The 21,145-nt window shown below is 44.5% G+C and overlaps 1 protein-coding gene across 1 annotated transcript in view; it reads right to left on the bottom strand.

Moving 5' to 3' along the window:
- Window positions 1–1,016: 1,016 nt before the first annotated feature.
- The window catches only part of ABHD6 (abhydrolase domain containing 6, acylglycerol lipase), a 48,389-nt gene continuing 28,260 nt past the window's right edge, over window positions 1,017–21,145 (bottom strand). Inside the window, exons 3-9 of the mRNA XM_080926225.1 lie at window positions 16,704–16,860; window positions 15,269–15,382; window positions 13,833–13,965; window positions 11,527–11,684; window positions 8,250–8,304; window positions 7,989–8,089; window positions 1,017–2,530 (exon numbers count right to left, since the gene is read on the bottom strand). Coding sequence (XP_080782351.1) covers window positions 2,354–2,530; window positions 7,989–8,089; window positions 8,250–8,304; window positions 11,527–11,684; window positions 13,833–13,965; window positions 15,269–15,382; window positions 16,704–16,860 — 895 coding nt within the window. The 3' untranslated portion in view covers window positions 1,017–2,353. The remainder of the gene's footprint in view (window positions 2,531–7,988; window positions 8,090–8,249; window positions 8,305–11,526; window positions 11,685–13,832; window positions 13,966–15,268; window positions 15,383–16,703; window positions 16,861–21,145) is intronic.

Below are 21,145 nucleotides of genomic sequence, written 5' to 3'. Positions count from 1 at the left end.
CAGGAAGAAATCCTGCGTCCAGAGTCAGCTGTTCCGAGAGACAGATCCTCAGGGCGTCTTCGTGATTGATAGGAACCCATCTCTCACCACCCAGAGAATGACTCAGCCTCTCCCCAGAGGCCCAGAACTCTTGGTAAATGCAGAACAGGATGAATAAACATGTACTATCTACTTTCTCTGAGAAAGAGAATAGTTTTTGTAGATTTTCTTTTCTGTTGGATTACTACCTTGTTTTACTGTTTTAGTTACTAGTTTATTTTAGCTCCTGGAGGCAGAAGCTTAATCTTCCTGATCTTTAGCCTTTCTTACTAATGTATGCATTTCTACTTATATGTTTTCCTGACACTGCACTTGCTGAATTTCACAAGCTTGGTGTAATTTTTTTATTTTTTATTTTTGTATCTTTTCTAAGATGCCTCTGGTCAATTACAATATTCACACCTCACCATGGATTTCCATTTAAACTATTAAAAAACCAGAAGCAAATGAATAGGAGCAAACTGATGACTTCTCCTTTTGAGAGACAGCACAGCAGTGGCTGCTCTTCCAGGGACCCAGGTTCAGTTCTCAGCACCCACATGGCAGATCACAGTTAGAGACGTAACTCCATTTCTAAGGGATCAAACACACCCACCCATACATACATGCCTGCAAAACAGCAGTGCACATGTACTAAATCAGTTTTAAAACCACACACTTAGGATGAGGAGCAAGTGGCTCAGCAGTTACCAGCACACAGCACCCTTGCAGAGGACTCAAGCTTGGATCCCAGTACCCATGTCAGGAAGCTCACTACCTCCTGTAAGTGCAGCTCCATTAGCCCCACCACCCACTTGCATCTGCCCCACATAAAACCAGACACTGATACCTAATCACAGGAAATGAGAAATAATAAAAATACGTTTTAGGACCCGGGGAAAGGACTCGGTCCATAAAGGGCTTGCTGGGCTGATATGAGAACCTAAGTCTGGATCCCCAGCAGCCAAGTAAAGACCGGGCACAGCGGCGTGTGCCTGCAGTCCCAGGGCTGGGCAGGCCATCAGAGAAGAATGCCGGGGCTTTGCTAGCTCCAGGTTCACTGAGAGATCCTGTCTTAAAAATAAGGTGTGGGTCGGGGTGGCTGAGACCTGACACCAACCCTCAGCCTCTGGCCTCGCCACATGTCCCCGCACATAAACACATTAGGAGCTCGGAAATAGAAAGTACCTGGGTGTCACCAGCCTAGACTTAGTAAATTTATTTCACATTATTGTGGTCACTTTTACAGCTGTTTGGACTCATTTTTTCCCCCAATCACGCCATTGTTCCACAGAATTCACAGAATTCATTAACAAACTGGTATTTTACTTCCAACGATTTTCAGTAGAACAGCAGAATAGAAAAGATGGCCACGGGTGCTTGGTGTGGACCTCCAGTCTGATCAGACAGAAGTCTAGAGCATTATTGCTTTATTAGTCCTATTTTTAAAGTTATAAATCACTCCCAGGGAACCCGCCCGGTCACGTGTTCGCCATTGTGGTTGGTCAGATGCGTCTGGTCTGTGGTGCCCAAACTCATCAGTCTCTATGACCTGCTGTTTGGCTGGTTCCCAGGGCTGACTGAGGTGGAGCAACGCCACTCATGCAAATTTCTATATTAAAAATAGGTAGAAACAGTTTCTCTTTTTTCAGTCAGCAGCTCCGGCTGGCCTTGAACTCACTCAACCTCTGGCAGGCCTTGATCGTGGATCCTTCTGCCTCAGTCTCCTGGGTATCAGACCCCGGGGCAGAAACCTCTTCCACAGTTTGCTATCTCTTCCCTGGTCTTGTGGCTAATGTGCAGCTGCATTCACATATGGGCCTCTATGTAAAACCTGAATTAAATCTAAATAGGAGTTTTCAAAAAAGGACTAAAGCTCCTGTAGAAAAAGCCACTGACCATGCAAGGGATACATCTGAAGCAACAACAACAAAATAGATCAAGTTTAATGTGTGAGAAGTGTCTTAAAGAAAGTGTCCTTGAAGATCATGTTCCAGGGTGGCCGCTTAGCATTGGCTTGTCAGTGACATTAAGTTGTAGACTTCTGGTAGGCTTCATGGCTAGGTGTTTTTTTTTTGTTGTTTTTTTTTTGTTTGTTTTTTTGTTTGTTTGTTTTTGTTCCATTTAGGTTTCTATTTTGAAAAATGATCTTGGAGAGTTCCTTGGGGCCCCTGATGCTCTGTGGAACCAAGGATACTAGGATAGGCAACTGGCTTCCTCAGGGACATTGGTGCCCCGACGGCATTGGGGGCAGGATCCCTGAGAGTGGTTACTGTGGCAGGTTTTGGGAATGGGAGCAGATGCTGTGTGCACAATGCAGGCTGTTGCAGTGGCCTCAGTTCAGCTTCTTGTTGTTGTCTGTATTGTGCACAGAAGCTAAAAAGTCGACAATGAGCTTGGCTGTCTTCCTCGGTCTCTCCATCACCACTGAATGGCCACAGTTTTCCAGAACCTCTACCTGGGAGTTAGCGATTGACTTGGCTAATATGTCTGCCCCTGACACATCAAGCACCTGCAGAGAAAGAGCAAGAAAGAAACATGCATAAAGATTTAGATGCTCCACTGCACTGTTATGGACAGTTTCTACCACCAGATGTGGGTGAGAACCACCACTAAGTTACTGTCCAAGGAGAAAGAAGCCCATGTACTGGGAAAGTAAGTGCCCGGGGAGGATGCAGGTCACAAAGTGGCAGAGGTAGATGAGAAAAAGAAAACTCCCAATGCGGATCCACCCTGAGGGAGATCAGACAACTCACGTCAAGATGTCCATATAAGCTCTGCAGACCCAGCTTTCCCCGAGACTACCCATGAGAAGCTGATGTACAGTCCCTCATCCCATCTGCTTGCCAGTGGGAACCATAAGCACAGATTATTTATATATATTCTAAAAATTTTCTCCATTCCACATGAGACCAAAGCCCAGGTGAACAGAAGGGGAGTCTAGGCTTCACCTAAAATACAAAACTTAAAGGAGCCAAAATTACTCACAAATGAAAAATTCCTGAATGCAGTATTCATAAATATAAACACTAACCAGAGGCGGTAGAGGGAAAGCAAGCTCTTGTATGCCATGACCTGTCACAAAGAGACAAAAGGCCTAAACCAGGCAGAATTTCTACTCTCTAACAGCCAGGCAATAGCCATTTGGAGCCTGGAGCTGGATGTTTTCAGTTTTTTAAACTTTATTTTAATGTTTTCAGTTTCTTGAGACAAGGTTTTTCTGTGTGGCTCTGGCTATCCTGGAACTCAGTCTGTAGACTAGCCTTGAACTCCCAGAGACATGCCTGCCTCTGCCTCCCAAGGACTGGGATGAAAGGCGTGTATCACGGCCTTGGCACACAAGCATTCTTAAGAAGCTATGATGCCCTACAGAAGGGGCTAGCTGTTCTGTAGAAATAATTACTTGACAAGATAGTAAGATGGCCACCTATCGATCCCATACAAGTGGCCCATGAGATAAACTCAAGTACTTTCCCTTCACTGCTATGAGACTTTCTTTCCCTCTCAACCACACAGACTGGGACTGGCTTGCACTCTTGCAGTAGATCTTGGTAAATTCTTTCACTACCTGCCTGTGTTTCTGTCCTGTCATACATAGTGCTGGCAAGAAGAGATGACTGATGCTGACATTTGTTCTCTTGAAGGCCTTTCTGTTCTGGTAGACTGAAAATGGAAGACGTTCTCTGCCTGACTGATGTACAGGAGCCCTTTCAGGAAGGATTGCCGTGTTCAGCCAAGCTGGTCTATACTGCCCACATCCAGGAGCATCATCCACACAACCTGTTTCTGGGCATGATGGCAGAGAATAGGGAGCTTAGGAGCCAGGAAGCTTGGGCAAAAGACCATGAAATAGACCCTCCCTCCCCTCCACACACACACTTGAAGCCTCTGTTATGTGGCCTCTGGCCTCAGGATGCACAAAATATAAAAGGTTTCATCATATCTGTAGCACAGCATGTGATTTTACATTGTGCAACAAAATAGACTTCAGAATGTGAGAAGGAATTCTTCTTAATGGTAGGCTGAAGCCAGTTGTAGCTGTCAGGGACAAAGGACATGTGGGATAAATCACTCAAGTTTTGATAATTGGAAAAAAAGAGATCATTTTCATACAAGCTGCTGCACTTGAATCATAGTTAGCCTGGCAGCAACAGAGACATCCTAACTTGGAGAGTACTGGGGTGCTTGCCTGGGGTTACAGGCTGAGGGAGGGCAAAGGTAGAGCTAGAACATACTTCTGAGGCCCAAGACTGGCTTTCTGGCTCTCTTGATCTTCCTGCTCTACAGGATAATGGGCTATGGCCTGTCCTTGCAGGTCCTCAAGGGACCAGCATTAAAAAGGGAAATCTTTACCTCCCCCGACAAAAAGGCTTTTCCCCCCTTTTGACTGAGTTCCTGCTGGCCAAGCTTCTAGGCCTCACTTCTCTGATTGTACATACACAGAGCTGTTTTCAGTCCCTCTGCTGCTAGGAAAGGGTGTGGCTGGAGGGAGAGTGGGGACCTCTCCTTGTGCCCCTTTGCTTGTACTCTGAGCCATCCTCGGCCTAGGCTCATCTGGTGTATCCTCTACATGCGCTGTGAGCACCAGCTCAGAGCAGCACTTCTTGTCATCCCTCCACCTCTCCACCTGAGCCACCATGGCACGTTTGGTCTGTCAGTCCAGCGAGACTCTGTGTTTCTGCACTGCCCACAGAGAACTCACAATTGTGGTTTGCCCTACTGCTGTTTGTATTTTGATGTTAATTCTGCTTCCTCAAGAGGGCTGTCCTCCAACAAGAAGTAGATTACATACTCAGGTGAGCTCACTGAACTTTCTCCCCATTCTGACTGGTCAAGTAAAGGCTAGAGCCACTGATCAGGCAGTGGAAGGGAAAGGTGGGACTGCAGGTCTCAGAGGCGGGGAGGAGAGCAAGATGGAGAAGAGGAGGAAGGAGGATGAAGCAGAACAGTAAGATGGAGAAGCCGCAGGAGCAAGGGGTCTCCTCGGGGAATAAATCAGAGTAGTGCTACATCTTCCCAATCTAGGCATATAGCTTAGAAATATAACAACTGAGTTGTGTGCTTTTATATGGGTTTATTGGGGTAAGAAATTACCACAACACACTATGGTAGTTTCTCACCTTGGGGACTATCAGAGTTTGAATGTGTCTCTTGTACTTTCATGCATTGGAAACTTTATCCTTTGTCCTCTTAAATGGATGAATGAACCACTGAGATCTCTGTCCCCAGGAATGGATTAATGTCACCATCATGAGGTCCTTAATCTCACTCCATACTGAGCAGATGGTCACACTCTGTGTGTGGACTTCACAGTCCCTCACCATTAGCTTATAAACTTCGAAGTCCTTATAAACCACTCAGCCTCAGGCATTTTGTTATGGTAACAGAAAACAATCAGACAAATAAAGCCTTTTTTAATATCTTTTTCTGCTTCCTGTGCACCCTTTAGAATACACTGCTGTTCATCTGATTTATACACTTCTCTCTGCCCTCTCTTGCTTTAAACTTTATGGAAAATCTTTGGTAAACATGATTCTTCAAAGGCAGCTACAAAAGCGCTTCTGGGAATGAACTTGATGCGTCTTTTCAGAGCTGGCTCTGAACTTAGTGGTATCCTCATAAATTCTAATGCCGAAGTCCTAATGCCACTACTTGGCATTGGCCTGATTTGGAATAGTGCATTATAGGTGTACAGGTTAAGATGATGTCATAATGGAGCAGAGAAGCCCTCATCCAATATGGCTAGTGTCCTCAAAAGGTGGGGAGGAGAATGTGGATTGAGTTATACACAGAATGCCACGTGAAAATGAAGGTAGAACCCTGGGGATTCTGATGATGGTTAAAATCCCCCCAGAAGCTATGGGGATATGGGGGAAAGTCTCTTTCAGAGCTCCCAGAAGGAACCAGCCCTGTTGATAACGTGGCCTTGGACTTCCGGCCCCTAGAAGTGAGAGATAATAAATTTCTCTCAGCTGGCTGGGCCCCCAAGGCTGTGGTACTTAGTTGTTGCAGTCCTCTGAAACAAATAAAAGCATACAGGACAAAACCTATCACACCTTCCCACACCTACACTCCACCCTGCCACACATACACAAATAAAATGTAATCAAGTATTTTTCAATCAATAAAGCAGCTAAAACTGATGAATTACGGTGAAGGTGTATAAGACTATTTTGTACTCTTTTATTTTTGTGTTTGTCTATTTTTAAAATTTATACGGATAGATGTTTTGCCTGTACAGATGTTCATATAGCACATGCCTGACTAGCATTTGAGGAGGTTAATAGGGTGTCAGATCCCTGGAAATGAATTTTCAAATGGTTGTGAGCAACCATGTAAGTGCTGGGAATTGAACCTGGTTCCTCTGGAAGAGCAGTCAGTGCTCTTAACTGCTGAGCTGGCTCTCCAGCCCCTTTAATAGTTTTTATTTCTCCAGTTACACTAACTAATATGTGTGTGTGTACATGCATGGGTACTGCGGCCCCTGAACGGAGGGTGGGGACAACTCGAAGGACTTGGTTCTATCCTTCTACCATATGGCTCCTTATAATAAAACTCACATTGTCGGGCTCGGCAGCGACTACCATAGGCTGTTGAGGCATCTCACCAGCCCTTTGTTTTGTTTTTGAGAAAGAGTCTGGCTAGGTAGGCCATGCTGGCTTTGAACTTAGGACCATCCTGCCTCAAATCTTCCACATGTAATATTTTCTATTAGTTTAAGATGATTTCAAAATAAAACTACTTTAAGAATACATAGATCTATATGAACAGATGTGAAATGATTTCTAAGATACAAGAGTCATACATAAGGCACAAATCTTGGTGCAAAACAGTATGTTTAGGAAGTGTATATATAATCCTAGATCTCTGGAGGTACAGAAAGAAGTCCAAGGTTATACTTGGCTACATAGGGAGTTTAAGGCCAGGTCAGCTTGGGCTACCTAAGAGCCTGTCTCAAAACAACAACAACAACAGACTCTGCAAACTTCTTTATCTGTACTGTATACACATAAGCTTGCACGCTGGGGTAAGAGCAGATAAGCGGTAGCTGCTTTTGTTCTGCATTGTTCTATGGTGCTGGAACTGAACAAAGCACTCACCCATGCTACTTCAGTGCTCTGCCCCAGTGACGGTCCCCACTGCTAACTGTAACATGACACACTCACCCATGCTACTTCAGTGCTCTGCCCCAGTGACGGTCCCCGCTGCTAACTGTGACATGACACACTCACCCATGCTACTTCAGTGCTCTGCCCCAGTGACGTCCCCGCTGCTGTTGGCTGTGACACAGCCATGTCATGTCTTTCTATATTATCTAGGATTCTTTATACACAGAGCAGAGCTGGGTGCATGTGACAGACCATGGAGAGCAAAGCTACAGTTATTTACTATTTGGCTCTTTACAGGAAGTTTCTCAACATCTGGCTTAAGAAAATTCCAGAAATCTTGTAAGGAAGTAAAGGAAACAGAAACTAAGATGTGGAAGGAAAGGACACAAATTTACATGATTGATTTTTGCGGTATTTTTGGTACCACGTGACAAAATGCCTTTGGTAAGTTTGATTTCAACAGGGCCTGTATTGCTAAGCTGACTGTGATTTCCTGGACACCAGGGACACTCTGCGTCACCTTCTTATGTACAAGAATGTAGGTCCATGTCCCTAACCTGACAGATAAGTTGGGGTTGGGATTATGGCTTAAGGTAAAGTGCTTGGCATGTATGAGGCCCGGTCTGCACACTGGCAGTCGACAACCCCAGGATTTGGGATGTGCAGCCGAAAGGATCTCACGGACAAGGCCAGCTTGGGCTACGTGGTAAAAGAAACCCTGTTTCAATAAACAAATTCCCTTTCATGTTAAAAATCAATCACAGAACGGTGGCAGACACTGGCACCTGACACAGAAGCCACCAGGGAGGTTTGCTGTAAAGATTACCACCTGCTTTTTTCCTACAGGGCCCTATGACATACCTGGTCTTGTTTTCCCCAAATGATCTGTGTTGGGACCTTGATCTTGTCCATGTTCTTATGCAGGGCGTATCTGGATTTCTCACTGACAATTTCCAGGAACACTTGTTGGAAAAGAAACACACAGTGAGCTCATGCAGGTTCTGCAGAGGTGCCCACAGTCAGAGCTTTTTCAAGCCCAGGCCACCACCTCCTCCTGAGAACAATTTTACAAACTACAAGGTGGCTAGCCACTAAGCTGCTAGCTGGAGCCGGGCTACTTACATTTCCGGTAGAAGCTGTTATGAGGAATTCGAACATCAACAAGACCTTGAAGGATCTGAGGATGAATGATCCAGAATTAGACGACAACAGAAGCCTTACTTCCTCCAGCCTAGCTCTGAGGCAGCACAGGGGAGGAGTCTCCAGAATGTAGAATATAATTGGGGGGGCTTTACAGAAGCAAACTAGGGGGCTCTGGAGAGAAAGCTCCATAGTCAACAGCACTCGCAGCTCTTGCAGAGGACCTGGGTTCAATTCCTAGCACCAACAAGAAGGCTCACAGCCATTTGTAACTCCGGTTCCAAGGGTTCTGATGCCCCTTTCTAGTCTCTGTCGGCACTTCATGCATGTGGGGCACGCGTGTGCAAAACACACATACACGCAAAACACCTTTCACATTCAACAGTAATAATAATATAAAAAATTAGGTGGGAACTTGAGAAATGCTGCAAAGCCAGAGGCCTGCACACTATGCTAAAAATAACCTCTAATTGCCAGGCATCTTGAGAAATGATTGGTTTAGTTCAAGACAAAAATCTGAATTAAGAAAATTTCAGGTCATTACTCAATGATATGCAAAAGCACAGTGAGACTGAGCCACCGAGATTGCTGATCCCATGAGCCATGAAGGAGCTGGAGACATAACTCAGTCGGTAGAGAGCTGGCCTAGCGTGCGCCAAGCCTTGATCATCTCCAGTACTATATAAACCTGCTGAGATACACAAGCCTGAACGAATACTCTGGAGGGAGAGGCAGGAGGATTAGGAGTTTAAATTCATCTTTGACAATCCAGTGAGTTCCAGGCTAGCCTGTGAGACATGAACAGACCTTCTTGAAAGAGGAAGAGGCAGAAGAGGAGAAGAAGTAAAGTATTAAGAAAACCCTGGGAAGACTCCGATAGTTCCACAGAGCAAGGCAATTGTTTGACATTGCCTTTGCTTCCTTGCTGAGGGCTGTACAGCATATAGTCAGGCCAGCTCTCCAAGTCCTGGGCTACTAACCAAAACAGGTGGCTTTTGGGCATTGGTTCCTTGCCTCAGGACTCCAAGGCAGAGCACAGGTCTCTATCCTCAAGGTAGCCCATCACGCCTCTCCTCCATCGGGGAACAGGTCTAGATCCTTTCAGCAAACCTCAGGAGTCTTATTCAGACCAAAGTCGGGAAGAGTAGTGTTACAGTCCTCAAAAGACCATGAACTAAATGCTTGGTCTTCAGCCTGTGGAGCCACTGGAAGGAGGATGGACCAACATGGAGGAAGCAGTGATTGGTGATACACTTTTGGGACCCTGGCTCCATCGCTGCCTGTTTCCTGCCCGTCCTGAGATGGGCAGTTCTGGTCTGTCACATGCTTCCCTCCATGATATACTGAATCATCCTAGGCTTAAAGTGAAGGGGCCAAGTGACAATGGAATGAACCTGCTGAACCCATAAAGAGCTGAGGTATTTCCCACAGTGGCAGAAAGCTAACATATGGACCACGGCTGCTTTGGACTGGATCTAAAGCATGACTAGAATCTGAGAGGTTTTAAGGATGGAAACCAGGGGTGAGGGTGATGAGTACTTATTTAATAGCACTGTGCTCTGAGACAGACATTTTTCCCCCTCCGTCCATACAGTATCCATACATCTGTCTCCAACTTTGCTTAATTGATTAATCAACACCTCCTCTTTCCCTGAATCCTATATTTATGTGTATATATTTGCTAATCCATCCACTCTCCATCCCTGTATTATCCAGCCAGCATCCCAATCACCCACCCATCCACCCATCCTGTAGCCTTAAATCATAGAAGCATACACATGTATCAACTCAAATATCTACCTATCTTGTACCCGCATACCCACCATCTCTGACACTATGGCCTCCTATAATATCTACCATCTATCCAATCTTGTAAGTAGGACCTTCTTTGTGGAAATGCACTACTAAAGTCTGGAGAGACACAGGCCCTGATCTTACAGAGCATACAGCAGGAGCCACATGTGAACAGACACAACTACAGATGGCCTAATGGGCTCAGTGGTAGGTGATCCTACCCTCCTGGGAAAAAAAGGCTTTGGAAGCCAACAATATGTCCTCTCAGTGTATTCTTATCTCTGACAATGAAAAGCATAGAGTCTCCTTTGGTCATGATATTCTAAATATGTCACAGTGAGAAGAAAGTGCCACTTTCTGAATAAAAAGGTATTGAGGACAGAGTGCGCCACAGAAACAGATTTGGATGCATCCCGATATACGCTGCACTTACTAAGTCTGAACAGCAGCCATTCTCATAGCCTAGGAGGACTCCACTCACCCAGAGTTAGGGTTCCTGCCTCCAACACAGGAGATAGCCTAGTCCATGGGTCCCAAGCTGTAGACTTTCCTCTCCACACCTCTTCTTCAATGATCTCATTCAGACCCACGACTCTCAACTTGTCCTCTGCCAATAGCTCCTGCTCTGCCTTCAGGTCAGAATTCTGTTTTCGTCACTTAAGTGTCCAGTTGCCTACCGGACATGTCCCTCTAGAGGCCTCAAATGCAATCTGAACTTCATAAGTCCAAAATGGAACTCTCTGCACATGTCCTATCTTGCCCATTCTTCCTCACAGCACACTTTAGCCCTCATCTCTACTACTTCCATCCCAGCCTGTACCATCTAGGCCAAAGAAGATCCTAAGTAGCCCTGTTTCTAGGTGTGTTCCCCCACAGTCTTTCAGTGGCTCCCCCACTACGCTTACAAAGAAATAGATTCGGTCCCATAAGCCAGAGAGACCTACAACATCTGGGAGCAGGTCTGAGACCATGAGGTCACACTGTGCTCATTGTCAATGACTTTCATTGCCATTGTCATTGCCTTTCACCTACATTCTCTTAAGCATACTATATAATATAACAATATCATCTCTGGTGGCAAATGTACATGCTTATGTTAATTGTTTTGAGTTTCAATATCAACAAATATAACTCTTCTAGATGAAAGCCCTTTGGGTTAATCCAAAAAAATTTTTTTTAATGTACAAGTTTTAATTTCACCTCTAAGACTCACTTCACAATTTGTAAAGTTTTATCTGTTAATGTCTACCTCCTACATTGGACTATATCTGCCCAAGAAAATTCCCTGTGTCACGGATTTACCACATTGTTCAGCACAGTGTCTGACATATCACAGGTAAGCTACATGTTGAAGAAATGGAGCAGACAGAATGGAGTCAGACAGTAGATGCAAGAGGATATTTGTGTTTGGGGGGTGGGGGTAGGGCCACAGGGAGGGCATGGGAGTGGCCCTGAGACACTGTACCTGCTGGGGCACCTTGAAGCGGACATACGAGCAGAGCTGAAGCATCTCACTCATCTCTTCCGGGGTGGATGGAATCAAGGGAATCTTCTGAATGGCAGCTGAATCCTCCAGCTCTTTGAGCCGTTGTACAAACCGATTGTCAGTTGAATACTGCAGGCCTGGGATGCAAAATAGAAGAGCCCAGTGACACACCACCTTCTTACCATGCCCCCAGAAAAGCGTCCAACCACAAACCCGGGTTAACATGTCAGGAGTCATTCACCGGGAGAACCCTTTTCCACTGGAACTGACACCAACACTCAAAGTGAACATTGTATTTTGAGCAACAGAGAGTTAAGTATTGTGGTACATAGATGCCTCCAGAGGCAGAGACAGGAGCATCACAAGTTCAAGGCCAGCATGGGACTGGCTGCATATACTGTGACCGCTGACGCTTGGCCTCTTGAATCAGAATCTGCATCCCAAGCTGATGGGATGAGTATGGTGTGGTGCGAGTGGGGCTGCAGGCCTCAGAGACGGATGGACGGACGGACGGGAACACAGGACAGAAAGAAAGCACAGGATGACCTCCTACCGGGAAGGTGAGTCACCTTCTCCAGGAGCTGCTCCTTCAGACCTCAAATTTTACTGTTAAAAGAGCAACCGATTTCAGAAACAGTGCTGAGAAAAGAGAGAAAAGATACACTAGGAATTTCCTTTGAGTTCAAAGTCCTTAACAGGCCTGCAAATAAATGATCAATCTTCACGGTGGCTGAAAGGTTTTTTTTTGTTGTTGTTATTGTTTTTTTTTAAACGACTTTATTTTACAAAACAAAGATAAATGTACAGATTTTAAACATTTTTTGCTTAAAATTATACATTTTTGTCAGTACTGTTTTTTCAGATATTAAAATAATTTTTACATAAAACCATGTGAATATATTTTTTAGTCAGTACTTGATTTGTTGTTATTGTTTTTAATACATTTATTGTTTTTAAATTATGTATTTTTATTTCATGTATACTGTGCGCACGTCTGTGTAAGGGTGTTGGAGCCCCTGAAACTGGAATGAGAGACAGTTGTGAGCTGCACATGAGTGCTGGGAATTGAACCTGGGTCCTCTCAAAGAGCAGTCAGTGCTTTTTAACCTCAGAGCCATCTCTCCAGCCCTAGCTAAATTTTTTTTTTTGTTTTGTTATTAATGTAGAAGCGCTCTGTCTGTATGCACACCTACATGACCAAAGAGGGCATCAGATCTCTTTACATGGTCATGAGCCACCATGTGGTTGCTGGGAATTGAACTCAGGACCTCTGGAAGAACAGGTAGTGTTCTAACCACTGAGCCATCTCTCCACCCGGCTGAAAGGTCTGTTTAGTTTAGCTTCAGTAAGAGTTGCAAGTGTCCAGTTAATGGCTAAGTTCCAGCGCATCATATAAAGCAATGCTTCTTAACGTGTGGATCACGAACTTTCTGGAACTCAGGAAGCCGAGGCAGGAGAATAACAAGTTCAAGGCTAATTTGGACTAAATAGATACTCTTTCAAAACAAACAAACAACACCTACTTTACTACGTGTAAATAATGCCCTAATATCAAACACAGCAAAGGAAGGAGAGCAAGTTGGAAAGAGAAAAATTACTATTTATCTAACATGTGCTATCACTCTAAATTTAAAGACTTATGGGAGAAAAATAAATTAAAAACTTCAGTTTGAGGTAGCAATTTCTGGAGTTGCAGCTCAAATTGTAGTAAGGTGTGTGTGTGTGTGTGTGTGTGTGTGTGTGTGTGTGTGTGTGAATAAGTAAAATTATACACACACAAATAGAAGCGGAGAAGCTAAAGTCCCCTGGCTTTTTACAAAGCTATCAGTGTGTGACTATTCACCTTGGATAAAAACGTTTGTATAAACTTAGCACTCTGCACAATAAACACATGCAGACAAAAATCGTGGGAAAAAAAAAATCTTAGAATGACCAAAAGTCTTTGGCAAAAGAATGAGAGCAGGATGGTACCTTCATGTCACAGGGTTAAATGACAATTAGATTGATAGGACGATGTTAGCTCTAGAGGATCATGGGTAGCAGTGGCACTCTGCAGTGAGCATGCGCACTGCCTACCTCCAGCTCGCTGTGGAACAGGGCTGGCGCCACAGGGCACGTCACTCTGGCCATGGCTCTCACAACTGCCGCCTGGTCAGAGTTAACATCTAGCATTGCCTACCTCGGAAGTCTATCAGGGATAACTTTTTGGAAGTAACCACAGAAGCTGTGCAGCTGTTTCTTTAAATTCAAGTCACTGGTGAGGCTGTCCTGATCATGTAACTCACCGGCAGGACACACAAGACACAGGCTGCAGACATCCGATGGGTAGTAAGCAGCATATACTCCAGCCACGTGGCCACCCATGGAGGTGCCTATAAGGTGAAAGGGCTTTTTGTTCAGCTTAAGGCATTCTACAAACTAGGAAGAGAAATGAAAAGGAGGTGTGATCACAGCTGTGACGTCAGCACACTGCAGAGACCCCTCCCCCAAGACAGTTGGACCCTCCACTGGGTCTGACACTGGCTAGCCTGACCCATCACCTAGTTGAGCCCTGTGACATATATGTACTTTCCTTTATATGGCACACATTCACTGTTGGGTCATTTATAAATATCACTCAAACAATGAGGCTTCCGTTAATAAGTCAAACTTTTCTGTGAAGGGCCAAAGCATCAGTGTTTCTTCTCTCTGGGTCAGCTGGTCCCTGTGTCATTGCTCAACTTGGTTACTGTGTTGCAAAAGCTGCCAGAGGCAATATGTAAGCAGGCAAGTGCAGCTGTGTATGGAGAAAATTTAGTTCACAGAAGTGAACTTGAGGCCACAGTTTGATGACTCCTGCTTAATTTGAAGCCCTATCTGGCTAAACATCTGTCCAATCAACCATCTACACATACATCCCTCTCTGGAAAAACATTTGTTGGGTACTTGTTATTTAGAAGTAACTATGTTTAGCTGCTGAGAATATAGCAAAGAGCCAGACAATAAGCTCTTGTTAAAATATATAGTTTAGGGCTGGAAAGACGGTTCAGCGGTTAAGAGCACCGGCTGCTCTTCCAGAGGTCCTGAGTTCAATTCCCAGCAGCCACATGGTGGCTCACACACAGTTTAACAGTGGAAGCAGAAATTATTGAGTAAATATTCTTATTTGGAAAAAACCACCAATATGAACCTTACAAACTCTTCTTTTAAGAAAGGGCTCATGAGTGATGGTAACTATAGGAGAAAGCCTGAGCTGAAAACTAAAATACAGTAACATGCAAAATCTCCCAGCCCTAACCACACAGAGGCAGAAAGACAGGCCTACACAGGGAGACTTTTTAGAGGGCTGGGAAACTGTCCAGATTATGTCTCTTCATGTACAGACCTCGGTGGGCAGAGTGCTTGCTTAGCATGCACAGATTCCTGGACTCGATTCCCAGACCCACACGTAACATGCCTGGTAGCATCGTCTTGTAATCATTGCACTTAGGAGGTAGGGGCAAGAGAATCAGAAGTTCAAGGTCACCTTTCATCTACGTAACCGCCTGTTTCAAAATATAAAACAAAAACGTTCCATAGGCTTAAAGGAAAAGCATCTGTAATAAGCATCTGGCCCTCCTTAAATGGCCAGAGATGTCTCTAGGCTGCCATTTTGTTTGCAATCACTTGGAGACAGAATGTACTAGGGACTGGCCATGTGCTGGGGAGCTACCTGGGACTTCAGATGGAGTGTCCTGCTTACCTGATGTATCCTTTTAACTTGCCCAGCTATGGACAGATCGTCCAGGGAGGAGCGGGTGGTACCTTCATGGCCAGGCATGTCCACACAGATCAAGTGCAGGTTCTTCGGAAGGAACTGAAAACCCAGACCGACAGTCAGTATGCCATTTACAAAAACTACAAAAGATGTGCCTGCCCATGTCTCTGGGGAGGCAGCCCTTTCTGAGCCTCCATGTGTTTTATATGATACTCAGGAATAAGTATAGAGAGGAGCCCCAGACTGGTGCACAGATACAAAGAGGCTGAGGCTCATGGGTGACTTGGGGGCGGGAGGATGGAATGATGCCAAACGCAGGGTGGTGAACTTAACATCTGGGGCTTAACTTTGCTTTTGTTTTTATTTACCTCGATGCTTTAGGTACCAGTTCTCTCCTTTACCTTCTGTGGCTCCCAGGGATCAAAGTCAGCTCATCGAGCTTGCATGGCAAGCTCTCTTCCCTCCGAGCCATCTCAGTGGCCCAGCATCTTAAAGCTTCTTAACACCGTTAGCTCAGTACTACTTCCTCTCCTTCCCGACATACTTCCTCCAGCCATGGGGCTGTTGTCTTGGAGCTAGAAGGGATGGTTCCCAGAGCCCTGGCCAGCTCCAGTGCTGTTCCCCAAAGCCACAAGGTTGTTATCCAGTAACTTTTTTTTCCTCCGTCAGAGTCTAAATCTTGAGATACTTATTTTCCTTTCCATTCTGTTTAGAAGATGCACCAACTTTAGCCAGGAATCTGAGAAACATCAGTTATCAGAGATGTTTACTGAAGAGTCGATGAAAAGAATTCATTAAGACTTCGAGATGGCTGTCCTTATGCCATGAGAGAAGAACACAGGTGACTCAATGACATGTACAGTCCTCTAGGGACACTTTGGATCTCTCAGATACTGTACCCCTTGAAGTAGGAACTCAGGATGCTGTGCTCTCAAGGCGAGTGCCAGCCGGGGCCTCCCCACCAGCTGGTCACTCTCAAAGGACAGCCAGAGGCCACACAAGTGAACAGTCTCAAGTGACAAAAAGGGATTCTGAAAAGCTGCTAAATCTAGACTGTTTCTTTAAATGGTTAAGGAAAAGAAAAAAAGAACAAACAACAGAAGGAAGAGGGGGCTTGGGGATAGACAGGGAAAGGAGAGAAGAATTATAGAATTTAAAAGAACTAACAGTTTTGGGAAAAGCTCAACCTCAAGCATCAAGGCAGTTCTGAGATGGAGCCTTGTTAGCTCACACCCATCCTTACCCCTGCCTAAAAATATCCCCAAGGTGAGAAGATTCCAGAGACATGGGTTTTGTTTTTGTTTTTAAATACTACTCACTTAATTCTGCAACACCAAAAGGGTCTTTGTTAACGTTCACAGTGAACCTGAACTGTGCTGCCCACCCCTCTCCTTTGCAGGCAGAAGCATCTGGAAGTTACCTTGACCACACTGAGCCACATATCCTTGTGTGCGGAGAACCCATGGAGCATGAGGATGGACGGCTTTTGTCCTGGCCTGCCCCGGAAGGAGTAACAGAACCGATAGTCCCCATGGTGCACATAGCGGACTTGCATGCCCAGTGTCCTCCGCCAGTACCTAGGATGGAGAAAGTAAGGCACATGTGGGCACACTCAGGGGACATGCTTCAGGAGGGCACTGGTCCTCTCTAGAGATCCTACTGAGAGGTGAGGCAGACGCTTCTTCCAGATTTTGTCCTTTACCCTCGAGGAGCACTAGGAAGAGAAGTATGTCACACATGTGTTTGGAAAGAAGGGGACCAGCAGGGTGTGTGTGTGTGTGTGTGTGTGTGTGTGTGTGTGTGTAACAATGTACAGACAGCAGAGTAACAGGATCATACACATTACACATATTTGTGGGAAGGGTCATCATGAGCCTCACGGTGCATAACTAATATATGGTAATAAAGATGAGGAAAAATTAGAAATGATAAAAAAAAACTACCCTTGAGTGAAAAACAAAAGCAAGCAAACAAACCAGCAAACCCCACACAATGACCTTTTGTTAGACAGCTCTTGAGGCTCAAACTGACCACTCAGGACTGGCACAAACTGAGCCCTCTGGCTTTCTTCCGCATACAGTAGTGGCTGGTTGAGGGCTCAGCTTCTGTTGGTTACATAAGCCTTGGCAAAGCTGCAGTTTGGACTCAAGTCCATTTCAATATGAAATTACCATCAAAACAAATTGAACTTCCAGCATGAAAAATCTCTTCAAAAATGAAAGATAACTGAATCATCCGGACAGCTTCTCTGTAATAGGCTCTACACTATAATGGCTGCCCAGTCTTGCAAAAGCAAGTCATCAAAAGTATAGTAATATTTTGTGTGATACTGAGCGGGAGTTAAAGCATATATTCATGTTTACTTGTATCTACAGACAAAATTGGGGGCTTACATCCAAGGCACTCCCAAGGTCTGGGTTGGAGACAGAGAATGAAGTGAGAAGCAAGGAGCGGAGGGGGCAGGGGGTTCTGACTGGATTTCTTTCTATCCTTTTGCAATGGCTGCATTAAAACAGTCATAAAATTGCATCGAACCATTAAAACAGTAATGAACTGTCTCGCCTAAGGCTTTCCATAGGGAAAAGCAGGCATATTTCATTTCTTTAAGTAATGGCTGTGTAACCATTAGTTTCTATGTTCATTCAGAACCCAGCCTGACTACGTGACCTTGAACATATATTTCTTCATTGACGATAATGGGGGGGGGGGGACTGCATTGCACCAAGGCTATGACCAATATTAAATGTGACAATCCACATGAAAAGTGTTTATTATTGTCACTATTATGCGTGCTTTGCTTTTATTACTATTATTATCATGTGTGCCTAAGTGTCTGAATGTGTGCATGTGTATGTGAGTGCAACACTTTGAATGCACTGACTGCAGTAACAGGCCACTGTGGGCTGCCAGAGACCCATACTGGGAACTGAGCTCCCATCCTCTGGAAGAACAGGAAGCGGCACTAACCACTGAGCAACCTCTCCAGCCCCAGTCCACACAACTTTTGTTCAAGACCCAGCACATGGTGATATTTGATAAATACTAAGTAGCATTATATTTTAAAAAGTATCTTTCCAACTATGCCATCTGCTAAGATTAAAAGAAAGAATTGGAGGCAATACTTGTGACAAATATCATAGCCACAGATTGCTGTCATCTCTGCTTCTCTAGGGACAAGGCCAGGGCTCAACATAGGCTAAGTAAGCACTGTACCACTGAGCTGCGCCCCCAGCCAGGACTGATATCCTTATAAAAGCTGACACACAGCTACAAACCACGCTAAAAACTGAATTCAACACTGGGCAAAACAAATGAAAGGATAACTCAGGATAGAAGAAAGATTATTGTAAAACACAGAAAACAGTGAAGTTCACTAATAATTAAGATATCAACATACAATAAAGCATATCTTTTTACACCACTGGACTCTTAGGTCCCTTGCTAGCCTTCCTAAAAATAAAAACAAAACAAAACCATTCAGGAAGCAGGAACTGGTAAAAGAATTTTGATTGGTTTCGTTTTGGCCAGAACTTGGAAGAGAAAAATTCCCAGCCCCTCTCTATCTGTCCTTATATAATATACAGGAATGTTGAAACAAAGCCGGGGACAATGCATAGACTTAGCTACAAGTTAAGCTACTCACACTGTGAGATAAGTCTTTCCTAGGAGTCAGTTCCCCCTTTGGTATCAGGGTCTGTCTGGTCTACCCTCACTGCTGGCATTTCCTGTATTCCTGATGAAATACAAAGTTTTTAATTTTATATGTACTTATTTATTTAGAGACAGGGTCTTTCTATGTAGTCCTGGCTAGCTTTGAACTCACAGAGAATTCCTGCCTCTGCCTCCCAAGTGCTGGGATTAAAGGTGTGCACAACTACCACCTGTCAGGTTGGTTTTTGTTTTTTGAAGTATATTTATTTGTTTGTGTGCAGATGCTTTGCCTGCCTCTGTGTCTGTGAACCACATGCTGGTTTCTCTCAGAGGGAAGGAAAGGGAATCAGATCGTTTGGAGCTGGTGTTACAGATGGTGTGAGCCACTGCGCGGAAGCTGAGAACTGAACTGAGTCCTTTGGAAGAGCACCCAGTGCTCTTAACCGCCAAGTCAGCTCTCCTGACCCTTGTTTGCTTTTACCTTTAACCTTGCTGATAGGCAGGTAACAGCATCTCACTGTGCTTTGTTTTCCGTTCAGATTTGAACACTTGAGCTCCACTCTCTTGCTCAGCCTTCCAAATACAGATTCACTTGTGGTTCCAAGTGTCTCTATGCCCAAGGAACCAGAAAAGGGTTTCGTTTCATGCTAATGGGCTATGGATACCATCTATGTAAAGTGAGTTTTCTGCCCATTTTTTAGGTTATATGCACTTTTTTTAGACTTACAGGAGGAATTCTTAATATATGCTAGTTGTAAGTTCTTTACACACAGACTTACTACAAATATGTACCCCGTGGTTTGCATTTTTATTCCCTAATAGTGTTCCTTTGGGGAGAAAAATTAGCACGGTGCCCAGTGCATGCTGGGCATACTCACTGTTGAACTATATGCCAGTGTGTTCTTTTTGGTTAACAATATTTCTTCATTTAACATGATACAATTAAACTGAATACTTATTATGGCTAGAAGTTTTTATGCCATGCTTCTGCCTACCTTGGCTGTCAAGAAAATGCATTTCTGTGTTTTTAAAATAATGATTTGTTGAACATTTTTACATAGAGCTTCAATGTACCAGGCTTGGATTTTTGTGTGCCATGTGAACTTGCACAAAAGGAGCCGTTTTTAGTGTTTCTATCTCTACACGACAACACAGATGTAGAGGAATTTAAAGCCACTCCTCATTAGGTCACCAGTGCAAGTAAGACATAATCCTGGCTAGGCACCTTGCTCAGGGATTCACAGTGAAGAGCTCAGCCGGGTGGCCTGTCATTAGGCTGTAAGCTCACTCAGTTTGCTGGCAGACTCTGTTCCTCCTGGGTGCAGGTCGAACATCCCTGTGTCCTTGTCAGCTCTTAGTTTTGGCTCCATCCTACCTGCGCTCTTCTTGGATGGCTCCCTCCCGCTCAAATAAACAGCATCCCCAAGTCATGATGGAGATTTGCATCTCTCTGCTTTTAAGGGCTGAGGTGATGATGTCCCTGCCTTAGAATTAGCTGCATGGAGCATGCACTGACTGTAATTTAGTATGACCATGAGATAAATATGCTGTCATAGTCACAGCTCTCTGGGGTGGGAGCATCTTTGAGGAGCATAATTTAATAATTCTGTCTACCAGAAAGGTAAAAATTACCCTCCCTACCCTGAGTCTAGATATCTTGTTAATACAGTGCAGTTTCCATATTGCCATGAATATATTTCTGAGTACCTCTGGTCCATTGCTCTCTTTGTCCTCTGGGCCTGTTCCGCACTGACTTTTAGCTTTATAATTGATAGCTAGTAATATAAATCATCTAGATGAACTCTTCAAGACTGTCTTGCTTACTGGCCCTTTACCTTTCTTTATCAAGAGTCCGCTTAGATGGACTGGAGAGAACACTCAGCAGCTGTGAGCACTGGTTAAAGGACTGAGATTCAGGTCCCAGGACCCACACGGCAGCTCATCGCCGTCTGTAACTCCAGTTCCCGGGCATTTGACTCCCTCTCCTGCTCTCCATGGGCATCAGGCGCACATGTGATAACACATATAAATGCAGATAAATACTCACATATAAAATAAAAACACATATCTCTTTAAGAAAATAAGAACGCACTTATTACATGAAAGTAGGAGAGAGACTAGTTGGGAAAATAAAGGGATGGGCAGGAGTGGGAGGGACAAAAGAAGGTGACAAGGTGAGAACAAAATCAAAATGTTACAGATATGTCAAAT

This window comes from Micromys minutus, assembly GCF_963924665.1.
Source record: "Micromys minutus genome assembly, chromosome: 12".
NCBI classification, from domain to species: Eukaryota; Metazoa; Chordata; class Mammalia; order Rodentia; family Muridae; genus Micromys; species Micromys minutus.
Note: the sequence above shows the minus strand (reverse complement) of the source record. Positions and strands in the feature narration are given on the sequence as shown.